This window comes from Callorhinus ursinus, unplaced genomic scaffold (assembly GCF_003265705.2).
Source record: "Callorhinus ursinus isolate GAN/ISIS: 27379988/994484 unplaced genomic scaffold, GSC_fseal_2.0 scaffold2, whole genome shotgun sequence".
Lineage (NCBI taxonomy): Eukaryota > Metazoa > Chordata > Mammalia > Carnivora > Otariidae > Callorhinus > Callorhinus ursinus.
Window position 1 is genome coordinate 9,439,755 of NW_027397064.1, and position 23,602 is coordinate 9,463,356.

General features: G+C 38.6%; 2 protein-coding genes across 9 annotated transcripts in view; one reads left to right on the top strand and one right to left on the bottom strand.

The window, feature by feature from the left end:
- SPHKAP (SPHK1 interactor, AKAP domain containing) overlaps positions 1–23,602 on the top strand; it is a 171,872-nt gene that overhangs the window by 140,731 nt on the left and 7,539 nt on the right. For 5 of the 8 annotated variants that reach the window (XM_073877597.1, XM_073877600.1, XM_073877601.1 and 2 more), the window contains 5 exons: positions 9,890–10,075; positions 10,407–10,433; positions 11,943–12,029; positions 14,203–14,255; positions 14,346–14,527. In XM_073877597.1, coding sequence (XP_073733698.1) covers positions 9,890–10,075; positions 10,407–10,433; positions 11,943–12,029; positions 14,203–14,255; positions 14,346–14,527 — 535 coding nt within the window. The remainder of the gene's footprint in view (positions 1–9,889; positions 10,076–10,406; positions 10,434–11,942; positions 12,030–14,202; positions 14,256–14,345; positions 14,528–23,602) is intronic. The other 3 variants (XM_073877599.1, XM_073877606.1, XM_073877612.1) reach the window with 3 other exon arrangements.
- DAW1 (dynein assembly factor with WD repeats 1) overlaps positions 1–23,602 on the bottom strand; it is a 194,094-nt gene that overhangs the window by 73,298 nt on the left and 97,194 nt on the right. The window lies entirely within an intron of this gene.

Here is a 23,602-nt window from a genome sequence, read left to right on the forward strand (position 1 = left end):
ACAGGGCTGAGCTTAACAGTATTAATAAATGATGATGAAAATCTTGGAGGCAGAAAATGAAAGGATATAGAAACAAAAGTAGTAATTCTGTGCTTGCTTTTGAGGCCTTGCCAGTCTCCCTAACCTACAAGTTCATTTTCTAAAAGCTAGTGAAAACTGGGAAATAAGATTGTGGGTCCATGAATGGTGAAGACTTAGAAATGACACCAACCTCCATATCCTGAAGTGTTATGTCGTCAGAAAAAGTACAAACTTAGTAAAAAAGGTTAACTCACCAGAAAAGGAGCTGATGAGAAGTATCTTTTGGGGTTAGGGCTCTAGGTAGAAGTGAGAAAATCCTCTAAGAATTTATAACCACAGCTTCCCTAATGCATATGTGAGGTTCTAATTTACACAATCTGTGTGGTCCAGAAAACCCCAAATTGGTAAATTAACTTAAATCAATTTCAGGTTAACAGCACTGTGAGAGCTTCAAAGAGACAACAATAAATCCCTGGGTATTTAAGCCCAAGTCTCAAAGGATTTCAGTAGGTAAAGCCCCATCAAATAAGGGTTCAGAACCTCAAATCACAAGATAAATTCTACTTCTGAAACTAATTCTAAAAATGTAAAAAAATACAAGTAAAAACATAACAAAGAAGCAGAAAAATGTCACCAATAACCAATAGGATAATCAGTCAATATAAATATATTCAGGAAGTAGAGAGATGATGAAATTAGCAGACAAAAACTTTAAATAGTTATTACAAACACACTCCAATATTTGAAGGTACACATGAATATATAATTTGGTGAAAATTATAAACTCACAAATCAAGAAGTACAATGAATCCTAAGCAAGATAAACAAAAAGAAAACCACATCAAGGCACATCATAATAAAATTATTATAAGCCAAAGACAAAGAAATAGTCCTAAAAGCAGCTCAGAGGAAAAAACAACTTACATACTGAAGAACACAAAAATTTCAGGTTTCTTATCAGAAAAAAATGAAAGCTAAAAGATGAAGAATGACATCTTTCTTGTGCAGAAGGAAAAAACTGCCAGCTTTGTATTCTCCACTTAGCAAAAAATAAAGGCTATCCATGGATAAGAAGACTCAATATTGTCAAGATGTCAGTTCTTCCTAACTTGATTTATAAATTCAGTGCAATCATATTCAAAACCCCAGCCTGTTATTTTGTGGATATAAATGAAATGATTCCAAAGTTTATGCAGAGACAAAATACCCAGAATAGCCAAGACAATATTAAAGGAGAAGAACAAAGTCAAGTTGCCACTACCTGGCTTTAAGACTTACTGTAAAGCTATAGTAATCAAGACAGTGTGGCATTGGCAAAAGAATGAACAAATGGATCAATGGAACAGAATAGAAATTCCAGAAATAGATCTACACAAATATAGTCAATTGATTTTTGGCAAAGAATCAAAGGCAATACCATGGAAAAACGATAGTCTTTTCAAGAAATACTGGTGGAACAACTCGATATGCACATGCCAAAAAATGAGTCTAGAAACAAAACTTACACTCTTCACAAAAATTAACTCAAAATGGATTCTATATCTAAATGTAAAATTTAATAGAACTGTGAAACCCTAGGAGATGACATACGAGAACATTCAGGTGGCCTTGGGTTTGGTAATGACTTTTTAGATAGAATATCAAAGACATGATTCATGAGAAAAATAATTGATAAGCTAGACTTCATTAAAATTAAAAACTGTTGCTCTCTGAAAGACACATGGCAAGAGGACCAGAGACAAGCTGAAGACTGGGATAAAATATTCCCAAAGACTGATCTGATAAAGGACTGTTATCCAAAATACATAAAGAACTCTTAAAAACTCAATAATAAGAAAAGAAACAACCTGACTTTTAAAGTGGGCAAAAAGCTTCAACAGACACCTCATCAAAGAAGATATACAGAAGGCAAATAAGCATATGAAAAGATGCTCAATAATCATATGTTATTAAGCAATTTCAAATTGAAACAACCAAGAGATGCCACTACAAACCTATTAGAATGGAAAAAAAAAAAAAAAAAACGGGCAACACAAAATGCTGAGAAAGGTGTGGAAAAACAAGAATTCATATTTCCAAATTTATTGCTGGTAGGAATGCAAAGATGGCACAACCACTTTGAAAGACAGTTTGGCAGCTTCTTACAAAAATAAGCATACACTTACCATATGATCCAAAAGTCATGCCCCTTGGTATTTATCAAAATGAGAGGAAAATTTATGTCTACACAAAACACCTGCTCACAGGATTTTATAGCAGCTTTACTCATAACTGACAAAAGTTGGAAACAACAAAGATTTCCTCTAGTAGGTTAATGGATAAATAAACTCCTGTACATCCAGGCAATGGAATATTATTCAGCACTAAAAATAAATGCGCTATTAAGCCATGAAAAAAACATGGGGGAAACTTAAATGCATATTATTAAGTGAAAGAGGCCTATCCAAAAGTTTACATAATATATGATTCCAACTCTAGGACATTCTGGGAAAAGGCAGCAAAAAGATCAGTGGTTGACAGAGGTTAGGAGGGAAGGAAGGATGACAAGGTGGAACCCGGAAGGTTTTTAGAACAATAAAACCATTCTGTGTGATACTATAATGGTGGATACATGTCATTATACATTTGTCCAATTCCATAAAATGCACAGCACCAAAGTGAACCCTAATGTGAGCTAAGATTTGGGGTGATAATGATGTGTCAACATAGGCTCATTGAATGTAACAAATATATCACTCTGGTGCAAGATGTTGATAGTGGAGGTGTGCATGTGCGGACCAGGGGCACATGGGAACTCTGTTCTCTCCACTCAGTTTTAGAACCTGAAGGCACTCAAAAAATAAATAAATAAATAAATAAAGCTTATTGAAAAATTTTTTAATAAGGACCAAATAGTAACTTTGTATACAAACAAAATCTTAGAGAACATGCCACTAGGAGATCTGCACAAAAGGAAGTGCTAATGGAAGTCATTAAGCTGAAGGAAAACAATACTGATGGAAACTTGAACTACACAAGGGAACCAAGAAATCCACAAATACTAAGTATGTGGGTAAATACACAACACTTTTTCTACTTTTAAAAAATTTCTTTATAAGATAATTATTTAAAACAAAAATGTTTTATGACATGTAGAACTAAAGTATATGTTGGTTATGACACAAATGATGGGAGGGAGAAATGGAAGTATACTGTCATAAAAATCTTCCATTCTATGTGACTTTGTATAATGTAATCTGAAAGTAGTCTGTGATAAATTGGATGCATACTGTAAACCCTGGAATAACTACTAAAAATATGACAAAGAGCTATGCTAATAAATTAATAGTGGAGATAAAGTGAAATGCTAAAAATATTTCAGTTAATCTGGAGAAATGCAGGAAAAGAGAACAGAAACAAAGGACAGATGAGATTAATAGTAAATAATTATCAAGGTGATATATGTAAACACAATCATAATGATAATTGCACTAATTCTTAATGGTCTAAACACTTCAGTTAAAATACAGAGATTGTCAGACTGACTATAAAAGCAAGCCCCTACTATAACACTCTATAAGAAATGCACTTCAAATATAAAGACATAGATAGATAAAAAGTAAAAGAATGGAAAAAGAAAGATCAAATATGAAATAAGATATGATAAAAAGAAAGATGGAGTAGCTATATCAAAATCAGACTGGGTAGACTTCCGGACATGGAATTTTATCAGGGATAAAGAGGGATATTTTATAATAATAGAGGGATTCATTGAGGGATATTTTATATGATAGAGAGCCTGATTCATTAAGAAAACAGTAATTGTAAATATGTAGTCACCTAAATAACAAAAATTCTAACTACATGAAACAAAATCTGATTGAGCTGGAGCTGGAAGGCTGGAAGGCAAAATAGACAAATCCATAATCAGAGTCAGAAATTTTGCACCCTTCTATCAGTAACTGGTAGAATAATAGACAGAAAGTGGATAAGGATATTTAAGACTTGAACATTTTCAATCAAATTGACCTAACTAACATTTATTAAACATTCCACCAACAGTAGCAGTATATACATTTTTTTTCAAGTATACTTGAAACATTAGCCAGGCTAAGCCATGAGGCCATAAAATAAGTCTTAATAAATTGAAAAAACAAGCTAGAATATTATAGAGCATGTTCTCTGACCACAGTGAAATTAAACAAAATCAAAACATCTAGGAAACTCCCCAAATATTTGGAAATTAACAACACACTTCTAAAGTATCTGTTGGTCAAAGAACAAATCACAAGGGGAGTTAGAATAAACTTTAAAATGAATGAAAATGGGGATGCCTGGATGGCTCCATCAGTTGAGTGTCTGCCTTCAGCTCAGATCATGATCCCAGTATCCTGGGATGGAACTCCACATCCAGCTTCTGCTCTCCTCCCTGTTCATGCTCTCTCTCTGGCTTACTCTTTCTTTCAAATAAATAAATAAATAAATAAATAAAATCTTTTTATTTTAGTGAAAATAAAGTGAATGAGAATGAAAATACAATATATCAAAATCTGCAGGGGTTGCTTTTTTTAAAGGAAGAATTGCCTAACATCAACAATCTGAAATTCCACCTTAAGAAACTAAGAAAGGATGGTCAAATTAAATCCAAGGTAATATAAGGAAGGAAATAATAAGAGCAAAGAAACAGAATTAACAGAAATAGCCAAGAATGGAGAAAATCAATGAAACTAAAAGGTTTTTTTTTTAGTTCAAATTTGGTGAATAAAGACATGTTTATGCATTTAAAGTTAAAAAAAATATTTAAAATGTGTATATTTAACAAAAAAAATTCAAAGTGGATGAAAGATGTAAATGTGAGACAGAAACCATCAAAATCCTAGAGAACACAAGCAGAAACCTCTTTGACCTCAGCAGTAGCAAATTCCTACTAGACCTATCTCTGGAGGCAAGGGAAACAAAAGCCAGAATGAACTATTGGGACTTCATCAAAGAGCTTCTGCACAGTGAAGGAAACAATCAGCAAAGCTAAAGGCAGCCTATGGAATGGGAGAAGATATTTGCAAACAACATTCCTGATAAAGGGTTAGTATCCAAAGTCCATAAAGAACTTAACAAACTCAGCACCCAAGAAACAAATAATCCAGTTAAGAAATGGGCACAAGACATAAATAGACACTTTTCCAAAGAAGATATCTAGATGGCTAACATTCATGAAACGATGCTCAACATCACTCATCATCAGGGAAATACAAATCAAAACCATGATGAGATACCACCTCACACCTGTCAGAATGGCTAAAATGAACAAAACAAGAAACAACAGGTGTTGGCGAGAATGCAGAGAAAAGGGAACCCTCTAGCACTGTTGGTGGGAATGCAAACTGGTGCAGCCACTCTGGAGAATGTGTGGGGGTTCCTCCAAACGTTAAAAATAGAACTAGCCTACAATCCAGCAATTGCACCACTAGGTATTTACCCAAAGGAAAAATACAGATTCAAAGGGTACACGCACCCTGATGTTTATAGCAGCACTATCAACAATAGCCAAACTATGGAGAGAGTCCAAATATCCATCAACTGATTAATGAATAAAGAAAATGTGGCATATATATATATACATACAGTGGAATATTAGCCATCAGAAAGAATGAAATATTGCCATTTGCAATGACATGGATGGAACTAGATGGTATTATGCTAAGCGAAATAAGTCAGTCAGAGAAAGACAAATACCATATGATTTCACTCATATGTGGAATTTAAGAAAAAAACAGGTGAATATATGAGAAGGTGAAAAAAGGAGAGAGGGGAAACAAACCATTAGAGACTCTTAAAGACAGAGAACAAAGTGCGGGTTGATGGAGGGAGGTGGGTGGGGGAGGGGCTAGATGGGTGATAGGTATGAGATAGGGCACTTGTTGTGATGAGCGTCGATGTTGTATGTAAGTGATGTATTGCTGAATTCTACTCCAAAAACCAATATTGCACTGTAAGTTAACTAAAATTTAAATTTAAGAAATGTGTATGTTTGTTATGATTTCCCTCTTCAATGAACTTTTTATAACTAAACAACTGGATGACCCATTGGAAAGAGGGCTTTTACTGTAGTTCTATATTTTTATTGTTACCTCCTACCTATGGCGAGTGATTTCTGTTTTCCATTTACAGTGATGATTCAATATTTCTTTTTAAAATACACATTTAGTTTACTTAAACTGATTTTTACAATTTTTATTATTAATATAGAGGGAATGCAGGTATGGCAAAAATCATGACAGTGGTTTGCTAGTAAATTAAGTTGGGGGCACATTAGGTTAGATGATTTCTGAGGTCCCTGCTAACTCGGAAATTCTACAATTGAATTTGATATCATATAAAAAACGGTCCTCTGAAGCTCTGTATGTGAACTATGAAATCAGAAGTGGAAAAAGGCCATCTGCGTACATCTGCATAACACATCTGTGTATTATTCATAAATAAATGAGCAAAGCTATACATTTCTTTCAAAAGAAAATGAAAACCAGTATTTTAGATAATCATTATTCATTTTGAATTCCCAGGTATGTGACATAGAATATGAAAGTTACTGTAAATAGAGCATGAAATTAGATCAACTAAAAAATGCTGACAGACTCATTTTTAACCTGAATATTCAATGTCAATCACTGAGATTTAATTTCTGCTTTAGTGAGAAATATCCTGGAATGAGCTTTTCTAGTAATGTAAGGTCCTAATTTAGTAAAGAATTAGTCCAGGAAATTTCTTTTTACCTAAGAAAACAGATGGTTTTAGAAGCCTCTCCTTTGTGCTCAGTACTTGGCTTATTTACCCCCTTTTGGGGAGTATTTGTATTGTTTCCATTTATCTTCAATAAACTTTTCTTTCATTTGAATTTAACTAAATTCACCCAATGTCTTTTTGGTGGCAGCCATTCTCTCACGTTCTCCCTGCTCAATTTGGAAAAATCTCAACATTTTAGAAAGGAAAATCAAGCTTATTAAGGACCTTTTTTTCATCAAGTGTTAGTAGCACAGCATGCTAGAAACAGCCACACCTTAATACTGTATCTATGCAGAATGCTGTGGGAAAGAGTCTTAGAAGCAAGTATCCAAAGCTTTCATGAAATTTTCTAGAAAACCAGTTCATCTATCAAAAAGGAAATTTTTCATCAAACTCCAAAATTTACACATTTGAAACTCTACTCTCTATATTAGAACTCATTTAAAAATTTTTCAAGTATAACCATTTTTGGAGAAAAGATAATGGTACTAATCCTAAGATTGAAGAGAATTACATAGACTTTTCTGCAGCCAATATACTATTTTTAGAATGAAGCACACTGAGTGTCTTGGGTTGCATCCCCTGGGAACAGACTTTAAGAGGGAGATTTTCAGGACAATAATCTGGTAAGAGGAAGTGCTCTCCAGAGATATGTGTGCATATATCTGTAAGGAGGTAGGAAAGGCAAGATTATATGGAGAGAAGGTGCCCCCAAATATGTTTGCAACTGGGGCTTCAGCACATCCTACAGGAACCCCTGAAGAGGTAATGGTCTGTCAGGTTTGGTGCCAAGTGAGACAAGAACTGGCCTTTTGTGTCTTTGTATCAGCTGGTTGTTGGGATGCTCACTGAGAGAGCGTACAACCTTGGCCAGGCAGTTCTCTGTCTGCTGGTAATTCCCAGTGCACACTGGCAGCAGACAAATTCTCTGCAGTCAGTGTACAATGGCATTCTGTATCCACTACACCAGGTTATTGCATTTTTTTGTTGTTGTCACCTGAGAAATACACTCTTGCTTTTTGCTTGCAGTTATCAATGTCCTTCTCTGCTATACTATTAATTTTTGATGACTGTCAGTAGTGTCAGGAGAAAGGTTGCATGAATATGTTCATATTTCTGTACATTCGGCTTTCTGAACAAAGACTATTGACACCTGGATCAAAGGATGATCGAATACTAACCCTAAAGATAGAGACTTTTAGAGAGATACAGAAATTTACATTTCTGGAGCTATTTGTTTACCATCCAGGGTGGTGAAGTAGAGACTGTTTCCTCCTCTCTGCAGAGAACATTTGGATTTATTAGTGATCTCTCTCTCTCTCTCTCTTTCTCTCTCTCCCTCCCTCTCTTTCTCTCCCTCCTCCGCTTTCTGTCAATCTATCTCCCTCTGTCTCTCTCCTTTCTCTCTCCCCCTGGTGAAGAAGAGAGGCAAATGTGTCAGCAGCAACTCCTATACAAGCTCCAAGCTTCATAATTTTGAGGTTTTCTTTCTGTGTTGCAAACCTCACAATGATTCTCCAGCATTTGTTCTGTTTTTACATTCCACATAAAAGTAAAATCATATGGTATTTGTCTTTCTCTGTTTGATTTATTTCACTTAACATAATAACACCTAGTTCCATCATGTTGTCCAAAGGGCAAGATTGTGTTCTTTTTAATCACTAATATTCCATTGTATATATTTATTATATATTCTTTATCCATTCATCTATTGATGGACATTTAGGTTGTTTCCGTGTCTTGACTATTGTAAATAGTGCTGCAGTAAACATAGGCATGCATATGTCCTTTCAAATTAGTGTTTTTGGTTTTGGGAGATAAATTCCTAAAAATGGAATTTCTGGATCATGTGGTTGAAAGAGGAGAAATAGCTGGGGCTTAACTATTAGGAGGCCAATACAATATAGTCCAGCCAAGAGTAATGGAGCAATGCCCATGAGTCTCAAAACTTGAGGTCTAAAGTCTGGTACCAACTCATTGCAATCTTGGACAAATCATTTAATTCACCAAGCTTCTGCATCATAATCTACAGGAAATCTATGAGGTTCCTTCCAAATCTAAATTCAAGCAATTTAGAAGGACCTAAATTAAGAAAATTTCATGAGCAGAGAGACAGAAAGGGCAATGGAAATAAAAAACACAAGAAGAGGATTGGAGGGCAATCAGAATTCGTTTAAGATGTGTTGATTTCAAAATGTTAATGAGACAGATTGACTATGTTCAGAATACCCGCTGAAAAGAGAGTCCCAGAAGCGGAAAGAGGCGCCCAGGCTGAGTTCAGATTTAGAAGCTATTTTCATAGGCAGGAGAGTAGATGAAATTGTTAGGGACAGACTGGAACGGAGGGCAGTGAACCCATCAGAGCTGGCGACCACGGCCCTGAGAGGCAACACGGGGAACCAGGCTCTCGGCAAGGTGTGACCAGAGAGGCAGAAAGTCCTGGGAGGCCAGCAAAACAAGGGCTGCAAGGAGAAAATCCTGTCGGATCCAGGGTTAAATGCTTTGCAGAGCAACTTGACCTGAAAAAGCACTCATGCCGAAAGGTGGTGCTGATATAAATCAGAGGTTTCAGAGAGAGAGGATGGTGTAACTGGGTAGCTACAAATGCAAAATGTGTCCAGAGCCATTTGCAGGCAATACAACTAGGTAAACCTACAGAACCGGGTGGGCGTTTTTTTCCCAGCATGGTCCACGTGCCACTTGCATTAAAATTACCTGGAGTGGTTGTTCAAAATGCAGGTTTCTTGGTCTCCCTGCAGAAGGAATGACCCATAATCTCTGGGGAGGAGGCTCTGAGTCTCTTCATTAGAAACACTACTGCCCCACATTTACGCTTATGTATGCAGCCCAGGGTGCTTCACTGTGTTTTTGAAGTGAATGGAGGGAGTCAGTAGAAAGACATAAAATGAAGAGATGGGGAAACTGATGGACAGCAATCTTGAAAAGGCAAAATGAGACCTAGGTCACCAGGAGAAAGAATAGCCTGAAAGAAAAAAATCCACCCATCTCCAAGTATATCCTGCTCACTGCGGCACAAGCCAGCCAGGTCCCCATGAAAAGTTCTGCCTTGTGTCTCTGCTCTTGGTAATGATATCTTGCCCATCTACAGTGACAGTCTTGATGCCAGAGATGTAGCAGGGGCTGAAGTCTCGGCAGAAGGCAGAGCCCCCGATGAGTTCCCCAACCTTTCCGGCAGCAGCGGGGAGAGCACAGACAGCTGGTCCCAGCTTGCCAATGAGGAGTCCAATCCGGATGACACGAGTAGCTTTCTGCAGCTCAGTGAGCGATCCCTGAGGTACCTGCTCTTTACTTGACTTCCCAGGGAAACAGGTCTCAACACAGATTCTAAAAATACTTTCTAAATGGTTCTCCAAAAAGGGTCCCTAATAGAGCAAAAAGGAAAGCTGCTGCTAGGTCAAGGTACCTGCCTGTCATGATTTGTGCTGAGAGGTTTCTTAATATCCAGTTGGGCCTTTAATTACCTTGGCCAAGGTTAAGAGTCAGTTGTATTCCTTTCTCTGTAAGCCCCAGCTAGTGCATTCAGTAACAACCGGGAATTTTTAAATAAGAGCTGCTGTCACACCTGGTGTGTTTGATACTTTCTCTCTGGTTCATTTGTATTTCAGATGCAACACAGGCTGGGTTTACATGAGGCAAGTGTTTCCACATTGTGTTGTGTTGTTTGGCCTAACTGTTTCTCCCCTTTCTCTCCCCTGCCCTGTGTATTGTTGCTCAGAGAAAGCAAGAGAGGAGTTAGTGAAAGATCAGATTTGGAAGGACCCAAGCCCATCAAGAGACATGAACTAAACACTATCCCTCTGTGAGGTGGAAATGAAAAGAATCTCCACATTTCTGCCCCAAGTCTTATTTGATATGATACTGGACAAAATCTGCAGACTTCCCAGAAAGACCAGTGGGAAAATGGGATTCAGATGCATCTGGGGGTAATGGCTCCTTAGCAGTCTTATTTCTGGCAGTTCAGTCTGTTTAGACTTAGGAAAATTTCAGTGTTAAACACTTGGTCTAAAATCCCCCCAAACCCATGGGAATTATTACAATATGGAGATTAGAAAAAGAGAGAAGAATATAAATCTCTAGACCTAGCAGCAGTTTATATGTTAATTGCCTTCAGTGTGATGTTTGAGTCATCAGATTTCAATCAGTGAATATATTCAATGCCCCACATGAAACCCAAAGCAGGAATTTGAAATTGAAGGAGTACAGTTTGTTACTCATGGTACTCCCCAGGGAAGACTGTCCCATTCATTACAGGACACACAAGCACTCATCCTTTGGAAACCTGACATGGAAGAGATGTCCCTGGGAAATAGTGGGAGTATGAGGAAACTCAATTGGTTTGCTGAAAGGGGATGCATTCCATTCTGCAAGTACCGAAAGAGCTTAAAAATTGGCTCAAGTCTCCTATGTTTCAGCAACTAAGTTCCAAGCTAGTAACTAGACCATATGTTGATCGTGTAACCTATGTAAATGATTCAGCAGCCCTCCTTCTCCATGATACACAAGGTATCAGGTGCTGCTTCTCAAAGATTTTACGATAAAGAAGCTAATAAAACTTTGGCATTGCCCAGCTTCATACTTGTAAATTCTGCAGTCCCACAGGAAAACAATCAGCCAGGTGCATATTCTGTGGAATATCCCTCAGAAAAATCCTTTGAATGGCAAAAGGAGAACATGTGTTTACTGGTTTCTGTCAGAAGTCAAGAAGCTAGCAAATGAGCCTTCTGATATCTCCCCCAGCCAGCATTCTCAGAAGTATCTCAGTCTCCGTGGGTATACCAAAGGATCTCTTGCTGACAGATAAACATCCTCACTGTAACTAGAATGAGGAATACAAAGCCATGCTGATAGTCACCCACTAGGTGTGGCCCACTAGCTATAACACCAGTGCAAAAATCCAAAAACAGTGATGATGATGATGATGATGATGATGATGATGATGATGATTGGCTGGAGCCAAAAGTGTCTTTTGTTGTGTCTTCCCCTAATTTGCCCAGAAATAAATATTAATTTAGGAGGCCCCCAACAATATTCTTCTGGGGACCCAAAGAAGGACCTCTTAGGAAGAAAGATGGAACGTCAGTGTTGGTCGTGTGGCCAGGTGGTGGAGACAGGCATTAATATGTAAACTTTTGCTTTGTCAGCAATGGCAACAGTAGTGCCACTAGCAGTCTTGGCACTATGGACCTGGACATTTATCAGGAAGGCATACCAACTTCTCCCATGATTAAGTAAGTAGCCACTGAGATGCAGTGATTGTGAGACCACTACTCTAATTCCATCTGGCAATCCATTTTGATCATTCAGACTGTGCCCAACCGCTGAATCATCATGTCTAGACTGCTGTGGTTCCATGTCACTGGAGCAAGAACTGGGGCTGAGAAGAGTCCTACATTAGCACCACTGTTTTCTGGATTTCAAATCTGCCCCCTCTGATAAAATCATCCTGGAAAAAGTTTATCCATATAATCAGAAATAGCATGTCATTTTACTTAATTGGACACAGAAGAGCAAAAATCCTTTTAAATCCTACCATGCCAACCAACAAAGACTATTGTTCAATAGAATATAATGTGAATGATTTTTCCTTTACTTGTAGACACCTGGGATAATCACTACTAAATGTGTCTAATACCAAACGGTGCCACAATGCAGATATGTCATTGCCACACAGTGACCCTGCTTCCCAAGACCTCGAGACCTTCCAAAGACCAAGGAGAAATAGCACTTAGAGGAGCACAACATGTGTAGCACAGAATACAGTGTGGAAAGGAGGACAACATGAGGTCAGGGCTATATCCAGAATTTGTGATTATTCTGGAAAAGTAAATGAATTGAAATCTATCTTTGACCACTATGACTTAGCTTATTACTGTTTGGAGTTTTCTGAAATCTCAGAAAGATAAAAATGAAATATAAGACTAATGCTGCTCCCTTATCTACTTCCTCAGTTACTCTCTATAGCTAAGTCATTTTTGTTTCACTATGTAATCAGGTATCCTGCCTGCGGGCGTGTTCCTTAGTGATTGAAGGAATCAATCCTTTGTTGTTCCTTACTGCCACTATTCACAAGTAGAGATGAACGTACACGTGGTCTTGGGTTTGTTTTGTTTTGTTTTGTTTTTTAAAAGTAGAACCAAAATACAAACAAAAAATTACTTTGGGGTAAATTTATTTTTCTCCTTCAGGAAACATTTGTTTAGCTACCTTTTTCCATCTTTCTCCAGGGTTAGAGCCTAGGACCCCACACACATATATGCATTCAGGGAAAACTAAAATGACCACCTCCTATCAGCATCCTGCAGCTCCACAATAGCAGAAACTGTCCCTACCATCTTTCATTTCACTTATATCTCTTGCAGAGACCTAGCAGAGGCTCTAGACCCTTGGGAAATTGGTTGTTCTTCTAGAAATAATTCCATATGCATGGCAGAACAACTATACTCTCTCTCTCTCAACATTAAGAGGAATACAGTGAAATTTATAGCCAGTAAATCTTAGCAGTAAGAGAAAATATAAGGGAGAATACTCTCATAAAAATACACATTTTAAGAGATCCTGTATTCTGAATTTCTAGCCCATACAAAAATATAGGACAACCACAGGCTTCCCAAGGTGGTCACCTCCTTTCAGCTGTGGGGACATATGCTCTCATTTTGGAAGCATTTACTGAGTCCTGCCATTACATTAAGACTCCCTAACAAGTAGTTACTGTATGAAAACACCTCAAACATTAAACATGGCTTTAACTAATGAAATAATTCAGTTATGTCTCTAGTTTTTTATCTCCTCCAGCCTACTCCATCCTCCTGATAGAAAAAGAAAAATTTCAATTTTAATTGAGATCTTTTGTTGTACAATTTAAGTTCTGCTGTTCATTGGTTGTTTTTTACCCTTATTTCAGATCAAAGAACCACAAACATTAGAAAAATATTTTCCTAGACTAAAATGTAAATTTGTTGCTATCATAGTATAGGGGGAAAAAATCGCTGTGTTAGGATGGAAATATATGGTCTTTTAAATGACAAGTCAAATACAGAAGAAGAATAAGTCCCCAAATCAGACCTAGTTGCCTGCAAGATATTTCCCTGATTGCTCAAACCAGTGATGAAGAGAAGTTGAGGAGAAGAGAAAGATGAATTTCTTAGTCTCCCACACCTATTATTCCAACTAAAACTATGTAGTTTATCTGGCCTATTTAAGGGCCAGGACTATTTATGGCAGACCCAATAATCCTACGTAATAGCCACATTGATATTTCTCCAGTGTTACTTCCCTCTCTGAAAATGGTAAATCTAGATTGAACTTGAGAAGCTTTTAGATCAATAAGATCCATTGCCGCATCGTCTATTTACAGCTAATGTCTAAACATTACCAACCATATACTGTTGTTTTCTCCCAAAGTGAATTAGTAGAAGAAAAGGAGATTCTTAAAGGACAGTCAGAAAACGTAGAGGGTAAGCCACGTTCCCATAATTTTGACATACAATTTGCTTGTGATTCCCCTTGGAACATGTAGTAAGCCGGGGTTTGTGGTCTGTGTTCAGGTGTCTCTGTAGTGCCAATGGGAGCAGCCAGCCCCCAGGGGAGTCTGCTAGTGATCAACTTTGACCTGGAGCCAGAGTGCCCTGACGCTGAACTTCGAGCCACTCTGCAGTGGATAGCTGCCTCGGAACTTGGGATCCCCACCATCTACTTTAAGAAATCTCAGGAAAACAGAATTGAAAAGGTACCCCGTCCTGTTTTTGGATGTGAATAAATTGTGCTTTTATTACTGCTGGAAACCCGGTAAATTCCCAGTCAACTCATTTAAATGTGAACTATTTGTTCTTTTTACCTTAAAATTTTGACTAGAACTTTGAAACCTTCCACCTGCATCAATATAATCATGGTAACTGTTTCTTTGACCCTCAGTTGGTCTCAGCTCATTGGTGACAATGAGAAAGTGAAATGCGGAGATGGGAACTTTCTCAGAGTCTAGTGTTTTGTTTCTTTGTTTTTGTTTTGATGTTTCCTTGCTCTGGAACCAACCTCCTCATACCACTCGTTTAAATAAAAGGTAGAAGGGAAAAGCTTGATAGATACAAGAAACTAAAGTGAGGCCATACTGATATTTAAAACAGACGGTGACATGGTGTCAACGAGATGCATGTGTAACCCTCTACTGAACAGGTTTGCATTAGACGGACTTCCTCCTTATCACTCTCCACCTACCAGAAATATAAAGTCAGGGAATAGATCCCTTGCCAACCTCTAAATTAATAGCAACTATCTCTCTAACTCCATATCCCTAAAACTGTCCACTGTTATAGAAAGTTAATTATTAAGATTAAAGCACAAATCCATCTGCCAATGTCTTCAACCTCAATTTCCCATAATTTAAAAGCATGCTCCTTCTAAAGATGTTCAAATTAATAATAATGTTGCTGTATGAGATTCCTATTGCTGTGTAACAAACTGCCACAAATTTGCTAGGTTAAAACAACACCACCAACTCTGTTGCCAGGAGCTGGGTGAACTCTACTTTGCTCTCTGGTTAGGGACTTGCAAGGCAGAAATCAAGATGGCAACCTGGCTGGGCACTTGTCTGAAAACTGTGGGGAAAAACAAGCTTCCAAGTTTGTTCAGGTTGTTGTCCTAATTCAGTGCCTTGTGGTTGTAGGACTGATGACCCATTTCTTTGCTGTGCCCCTTCTAGAAAGTTCCAACATTCCTTTTCGTATGGACCCCTCTATGTTCTCATGCAGTCAATGTCTCTTACTTCTGCCACCAACCAGAGAAAATGGTTTTTAAAGGATTTATGCAATGAGATTAGGTTCACCCAATAGTCTCCTTTTTGATTAACACATTATTAACTGAAGAATCCCTTTTGCCATGTACATAATAAGGTCATAATTTTCTCATCTTATTCATGGTAATGAGGATTAGGGCAGAAATCTTGGAAGCTGTTTTAGGATCCTGCCAATCACTGCCACAGTGTATTTTGTAATGTCTTATTGTCACAAAGTACTTCCACATATGCATTATACTTCTTTCTCAATAACCCTGTGAGAAGAGCCAATGGCTATTATCATCCCTTTTTAATGAGCAAGTCAGGACTCAGAGTGGCTGGCCCATGAGAGAATCCTCAGGTAGTGATGTCTGAGCCTACTCCTGGAAACTTCTCAATAGTGTCTCTCTCAGGTTACATTGCCTTGGAGTTATGATCTGGATTTTTTTTTTTTTTAAATGTGGAATTCTCGTTGTCAAAATCTAGCAGGCTGAAATGAAAAATCCTCTACCACGTGACCCATGCACATGGTAATTAGAGCAGCTTCCCCATTTCTGCATCACCAGCCAATGGCATTGGCTACTGGAAAAACTGAGGAGACATAATCGATACTGCCCTCTTCCACATTAGTTTCTCTCTCCAACCAGTAACATATTTCTCTTGCTACCATTCCATGCCATCTGAATCTAGATACTATCTATAGATACTATCCTATACTTGCCATACCTTTGTTGGCAAGGTAATGAGTGGTTCACTATGTGATAAATTCTCCTTCCACCTTACCACCCAGCCTGCCCAGTGCAAAGAGTGGAGTAGAAGAGCACTCCACATCGGACCCCTCCTTCTTGTCATACACAATCCTAAAGACTCCCTGCCATGGGGGGCAGAACAAGAACATTCTCAGGTAAAGTGGATCCTCAAATTCCTGGAAAAAATGAAAGATGGGCTGGTTTCCAACTTTATCTCCAGAGCATTACTTGGTGTATTTTCGGATGGTCTCTTAATAAAGTAGATTTTTATACAATCAACCATTTTGAAGAAACAACATAGTACTCTATGTGAATATGTGTCTCATAAATCCTTATCAGGTGAAAGGACAAGGGTGTGTCATGAACTTGATTTTGTAAATTGGGCCCTGACTTGATATTTATTTATCTTCACTAATTTTCTTTTCTTTTTTTTTCTGTTTTTATTTTTTATTTTTTTTATTTTTAAATTTTTTTTATTAACATATAATGTATTATTTGTTTCAGGGATACAGGTCTGTGATTCATCAGTCTTACACATTCACAACACTCACCGTAGTACATACCCTCCCCAGGTCCATGACCCAGCCACCCTATCCCTCCCACTATCCTCACTAATTTTCAATTCCCGGAGGGAATTCCTGCCTTTGCTCATAGCTGTTTTTCTGAGACAATAAATGCTCCACTAATGTTATCAAGAAAAACAGGAAGTAATGTTTTACTCATTCAATGTAGCATCAGGTCAAGGAATTTATTTCTAAGTAATATAACTTTAGGGACTAAATATTCTAATTTTTTTCAGACTCAAAATTCTCTATACAGAGTGGCTTCTCCATAAATGGGCACTGTTTGTTGTCTGAGATGGAACTGGTCAAATAAAGCAAATCCATAGGCAAAATGTTGACATCCTTTCTTTTATCAATGTTGCATTTGGAAACCTCATTCTGATTGTCTTTCTTAATTAGTTAAGTAGTTATTTTGAAGTAGTGTGGAAGAGAGATTGTGGCCTCCCATGAGGCTTTGTCTTACATAAAGGCAACAATGTCTCACATGTTCCTACTCAGTTTGTAGAGGATTAAAGAAGCATCTCTGTTTAGCTCAGAAATGTCATTTTCCCACCATCACTCGAGTATTAAACATCACTCATAGATCTATGCCCTGAGTCCCCATTTGTGTGAATTCTGAATTTTTAAAATAAATTAACTTAGTTAACAATTTTCCGCCTAGGGTGTTCCCTCATCAACCCCCCTGCCTTGTGACAATACAGGCATGAGCTGAAGAGGAGAGGGTATCGTGAGTAAATACTGAAGCAGCTCATCTTTCCCACCATTGACCTTGGAGTTGAAGGGCACTTAATTAAAGTCAGCTTATAATGAATTTCAGCCACATTTCAACTCAAAGGCAAATTCCAAGCATTTTTGGTGCCCAACGTAGTGTCACTCTTTTCTGATAAAATGACACTTTCATTTTTAAGCTTTCTCTTTCATGGTGTTTTTTTCTATTCATTAAAGTGCTATCCACTTGAAAGTTGTACACTCAGAACATTCATCAAAAGTTTATCAAGCATGTACAATAAGGCACTGTTGTTCTAGGCTCTGGAAATATAGGGAACAAAAGAGACAAAACTTATGACATGACCCATGGAGTTTCCATTCCAGTTCCAGAGGGACCCAGAGTAGGGTGAATATAAACTGGGAGAAGCTCAGATTCCCAGTAAAGAGAAATCTTGAAATATGATGCAAACTTATTTTAGAAGCAGATGACAAACACATTGAAAATGGGATTTCTCAGGGAGAGGAAAGATGGCAGAGGAGTAGGGGACCCTATTTCAACTGGTCCCCAGAATTGAGCTGGTTATCTACCAGACCACTCTGAGCACCCACGAAACCAGCCTGAGATGTAAGAAGATCTGGATCTCTACAAACAGAATATTGCAGGCAGTTGGTTTCGAGGTGCAAAGTGGGGAGCCGTGATTCCCCGGGCAAATATCAGAGGATAAACAGCAGCGGGAGGGTGCCTGGCTGTGGGGATCCTACACCGCCGGTGAGCGACAGCCTCGCGTGCTGGGGACGGGGCACAGACTCGTGGACCGGTAATGGCATGGAAAGGACTTTAGGGCAGCCCCCGGGGTGGAAACCCGGAGCGGCGGGGTCATGCGTGCGATCTGGGGGCAGCTGGTGGTTTTAGAAGCTCAAAGGGCAGAGACGTGCCCTGACCTGGAGGCAGGACTGGGGGCGCTGCGGAGGGGCACACAATCCAGGCTGCTGCAGTTTATAGCAGCATGGACAGAAACAGAGACGGTGTGGCCTGGAGAGCCCACTGAAGAGCAGACTGCGATCTCTCTGCCCTGAGGCAGAGAGTTGGAAACAGTCTCTTCTGCTCTGACTCATGGAAGAGACATGGAAAGCCACCAGAGAACAAAAGCCCCAAAAACTGATTCCCACTGAGCCCATCCCCTACCACAGGGGTGCAGGGCAACTCCGCCCAAACAGGGTTGCCTGAGTCACAGCGCAGCAGGCCCCTCCCCCAGAAGACAGGCTGGGAAAACAAGAGGCCAGCAACCCTAAGGTCCCTAGAAAACAGGTGCATCTTGCTTGGGTTCTGGTCAATAATTTGGACTCTATACATTCCCTCAACCACCCATCAACAGAATGACTAGGAGGAGGAACCCCCAAAATAGAAAAGACTCAGAGATTATGACTTATGCTGCAGATTTACAAATGGATGCAGATATAACCAAGATGTCAGAGATGGAATTCAGGCTAACAATTGTGAAGACAATGGCTAGAATGGAGAAATCAGTTAGTGGCAACATAGAGTCTCTAAGGGCAGAAATGAAAGCTGAATTGTCAGAACTTAAAAATGCTATCAATGAGATCTAATCCAATCTAGATAATCTAACAGCTCGGGTAAATGAGGCAGAAGAATGAATAAGCGACCTGGAAGACAATATAATAGATAAAAAGGGAAAAGAGGAGGCCAGGGAAAAACAACTCAGAATCCATGAAAATAGAATCAGAGAAATAAGTGACACCATGAAGCTTTCCAATGTCAGACTAATTGGAATCCCGGAGGAAGTGGAGAGAGAGAGAGGACTAGAAGATGTATTTGAGCAAATCGTAGCTGAGAACTTCCCTAATCTGGGGAATGAAACAAATGTTCGCGTCCTAGAGGCAGAGAGGACCCCTCCCAAGATCAAGGAAAACAGGCCAACACCCCGGCATGTAATAGTAAAACTTGCAAATCTTAGAATCAAGGAAACCATCTTAAGGGCCGTTAGGGGGAAGAGATTCCTTATGTACAGAGGGAAGAACATCAGAATAATGTCAACCTATCCACAGAGACCTAGCAAGCCAGAAAGGCCTGGCAAGACATCTTCAGGGTACTAAATGAGAAGAACGTGCAGCCAAGAATACTTTATCCAGCAAGGCTGTCATTTAGAATGGATGGAGAGATGCAGAGCTTCACGACCAGCAGAAACCGAAAGAATATGTGACCACTAAGCCGGTCATGCAAGAAATATTAAGGGGGGTTCTATAAAAGGAGAAAGACCCCAAGAGTGATATACAACAGAAATTTACAGGGACAATCTATAAAAACAAAGCCTTCACAGGCAACATGATGACAATTAATTCATATTTTTCAACAATCACTCTCAACGTGAATGGCCTAAATGCTCCCATAAAATGGCACAGGGTTGCAGATTGGATAGAAAGACAAGACCCATCCATATGCTGCATACAAGAGACTCATTTTGAACCTAAAGATACATCCAGACTGAAAGTGAAGGGATAGAGATGCATCTTCCATTCCAACGGACCTCAAAAGGAAGCTGGGGTAGCAATTCTTTATCAGACAAATTAGATTTTAAACTAAAGTCTGTAATTAGAGACACAGAAGGACACTATATCAGTCTTAAAGGGTCTATCCGACAAGAAGATCTAACAATTGTAAATATCTATACCCCAACATGGGAGCAGCCATCTACATAAGCCAACTGTTAACCAAAATAAAGAGTCATATTGATAACAATACATTAATTGTAGGAGACCTCAATACTCCACTCTTAGCAATGGACAGATCATCTAAGCAGAAAATCAACAAGGAAACAAGAGCTTTGAATGATACACTGGACCAGATGGACCTCATAGAGATATATACAGAACATTCCACCCTAAAACAACAGAATACTTATTCTTCTCGAGTGCACATGGAACTTTCTCCAGAATAGACCACATACTGGGTCACAAATCAGGTCTCAACTGATACCAAAAGATTGAGATTATTTCCTGCATGTTCTCAGACCACAATGCTTTAAAACTGAAACTCAATCACAAGAAAAACTTTGGCAGAAATTCAAACACTTGGAAGCTAAAGACCACTCTGCTCAAGAATGTTTGGGTCAACCAGGAAATCAGAGAAGAACTTAAACAATTCATGGAAATCAATGAGAACGAAAACACGTCGGTCCAAAACCTATGGGATACTGCAAAGGCGGTCATAAGAGGAAAATACATAGCCATCCAAGCCTCACTCAAAAAAATAGAAAAATCCCGAATTCACCAACTAACTCTACACCTTAAAGAACTAGAGAAAAAGCAACAAATGATGCCTAAGCCACGCATTAGAAGAGAAACAATTAAAATTAGAGCAGAGATCAATGAATTAGAAATCAGAAACACAGTAGATCAGATCAACGAAACTAGAAGTTGGTTCTTGGAAAGAATTAATAGGATCAATAACCCACTGGCCAGACTTATCCAAAAGAAAAGAGAAAGGACGCAAATTAATAAAATTATGAATGAAAGGGGAGAGATCACGACTAACACCAAGGAAATAGAAACAATTATTAGAAATTATTATCAACAACTATATGCCAATAAACTGAGCAATCTGGATGAAATGGAGGCCTTCCTGGAAACCTATAAGCTGCCAAGACTGACACAGGAAGAAATTGACAACCTGAATAGGCCAATAACCAGTAAGATTGAAGCAGTGATCAAAAACGTCCCAAAAAAACAAGAGTCCAGGGCCTGATGGATTCCCTGGGGAATTCTACCAAACATTCAAAGAATAAATAATACCTATTCTACTGAAACCGTTTCAAAACATAGAAACAGAAGGAAAACTTCCAAACTCATTTTATGAGGCCAGCATTACCTTAATCCACAAACCAGGGAAGACCCCATCAAAAAGGAGAATTTCAGACCGATATCCCTGATGAACATGGATTCCAAAATCCTCAACAAAATCCTAGCTAATAGGATCCAACAATACATTAAAAGGATCATCCACCACGACCAAGTGGGATTTATCCCCGGGAGGCAAGGGTGGTTCAACATTCTCAAATCAATCAGTGTGATAGAACACATTAATAAGAGGAGGGAGAAGAACCATATGGTCCTCTCAATTGATGCAGAAAAAACATTTGACAAAATACAACATCCTTTCCTGATTAAAACTCTTCAGAGTATAAGGATAGAAGGGACATTCCTCAAGTTCATAAAATCCACTTATGAAAAACCCACAACGAATATCATCCTCAATGGGGAAAAGCTGAAAGCCTTTCCCTTAAGATCAGGAACACATCAAGGATGCCCACTCTCGCCACTATTGTTCAACATAGTACTAGAAGTCCTAGCAACAGCAATCAGACAACAGAAAGAAAAAAAGGTATTCAAATTGGCAAAGAAGAAGTTAAACTCTCTCTTTTTGCAGACGGCATGATACTTTATGTGGAAAACCCAAAAGACTCCATCCCCAAATTACTAGAATTCATACAGCAATTCAGTAATGTGGCAGGATACGAAATCAATGCACAGAAATCAGTTGCTTTCTTATACACTAACAATGCAAGTGTAGAAAGAGAAATTAGAGAAACAATTCCATTTACAATAGCACCAAAAACCATAAGATACTTCAGAATAAACCTAACCGAAGAGGTAAAGGATCTATACTCTAGGAACTACAGAACACTCATGAAAGAAATTGAAGAAGACACGAAAAGATGGAAAAACATTCCATGCTCGTGGATCGGAAGAATAAACATTATTAAAATGTCTATGCTACCCAGAGCAATCTATACCTTCGATGCCATCCCGATCAAAATTCCAATGACATTTTTCAAAGTGCTGGAACAAACAATCCTAAAATTTGTATGGAATCAGAAAAGGCCCCGAATCGCCAAGGAAATGTTGAAAAAGAAAAACAAAGCTGGGGGCATCATGTTGCCCAATTTCAAGCTGTATTACAAAGCTGTGATCACCAAGACAGCATGGCACAAAAACAGACATATAGACCAATGGAACATAATAGAGACCCCAGATATGGACCCTCAACTCTATGGTCAAATAATCTTCGACAAAGCAGGAAAAAACATGCAATGGAAAAAAGACAGTCTCTTCAATAAATGGTGCTGGGAAAATTGGACAGCCACAGGCAGAAGAATGAAACTCGACCATTCTCTAACACCATACGCAAAGATAAACTCAAAATGGATGAAAGACCTCAATGTGAGACAGGAATCCATCAAAATCCTAGAGGAGAACATAGGCAGTAACCTCTTTGACATCACTCACAACAACTTCTTTCAAGATACATCTCCAAAAGCTAGTGAAACAAAAGCAAAAATGAGCTATTGGGATTTCACCAAGATAAAAAGCTTCTGCACAGCAAAGGAAACAGTCAACAAAACAAAGAGGCAACCCACAGAATGGGAGAAGATATTTGCAAATGATACTACAGATAAAAGACTGGTATCCAAGATCTATAAGGAACTTCTCAAACTCAACACCCAAAAAACAAATAATCAAGTCAAAAAATGGACAGAAGATATGAAAAGACACTTCTCTGAAGAAGACAAACAAATGGCTAACAGACACATGAAAAAATGTTCATCATCATTAGCTATCAGGGAAATTCAAATCAAAACCACATTGAGATACCACCTTACACCAGTTAGAATGGCAAAATGGACAGGGAAAGAAACAACAAATGTTGGAGAGGTTGTGGAGAAACGGGAAACCTCTTGTCCTGTTGGTGGGAATGCAGGTTGGTGCAGCCACTTTGGAAAACAGTGTGGAGGTTCCTCAAAAAATTAAAAATAGAGCTACCCTATGACCCAGCAATTGCACTCCTGGGTATTTACCCCAAAGACACAGATGTAGTGAAAAGAAGGGCCATATGCACCCCAATGTTCATAGCTGCAATGTCCACAATAGCCAAACTGTGGAAAGAGCCAAGATGCCCTTCAACAGACGAATGGATAAAGAAGATGTGGTCCATATAT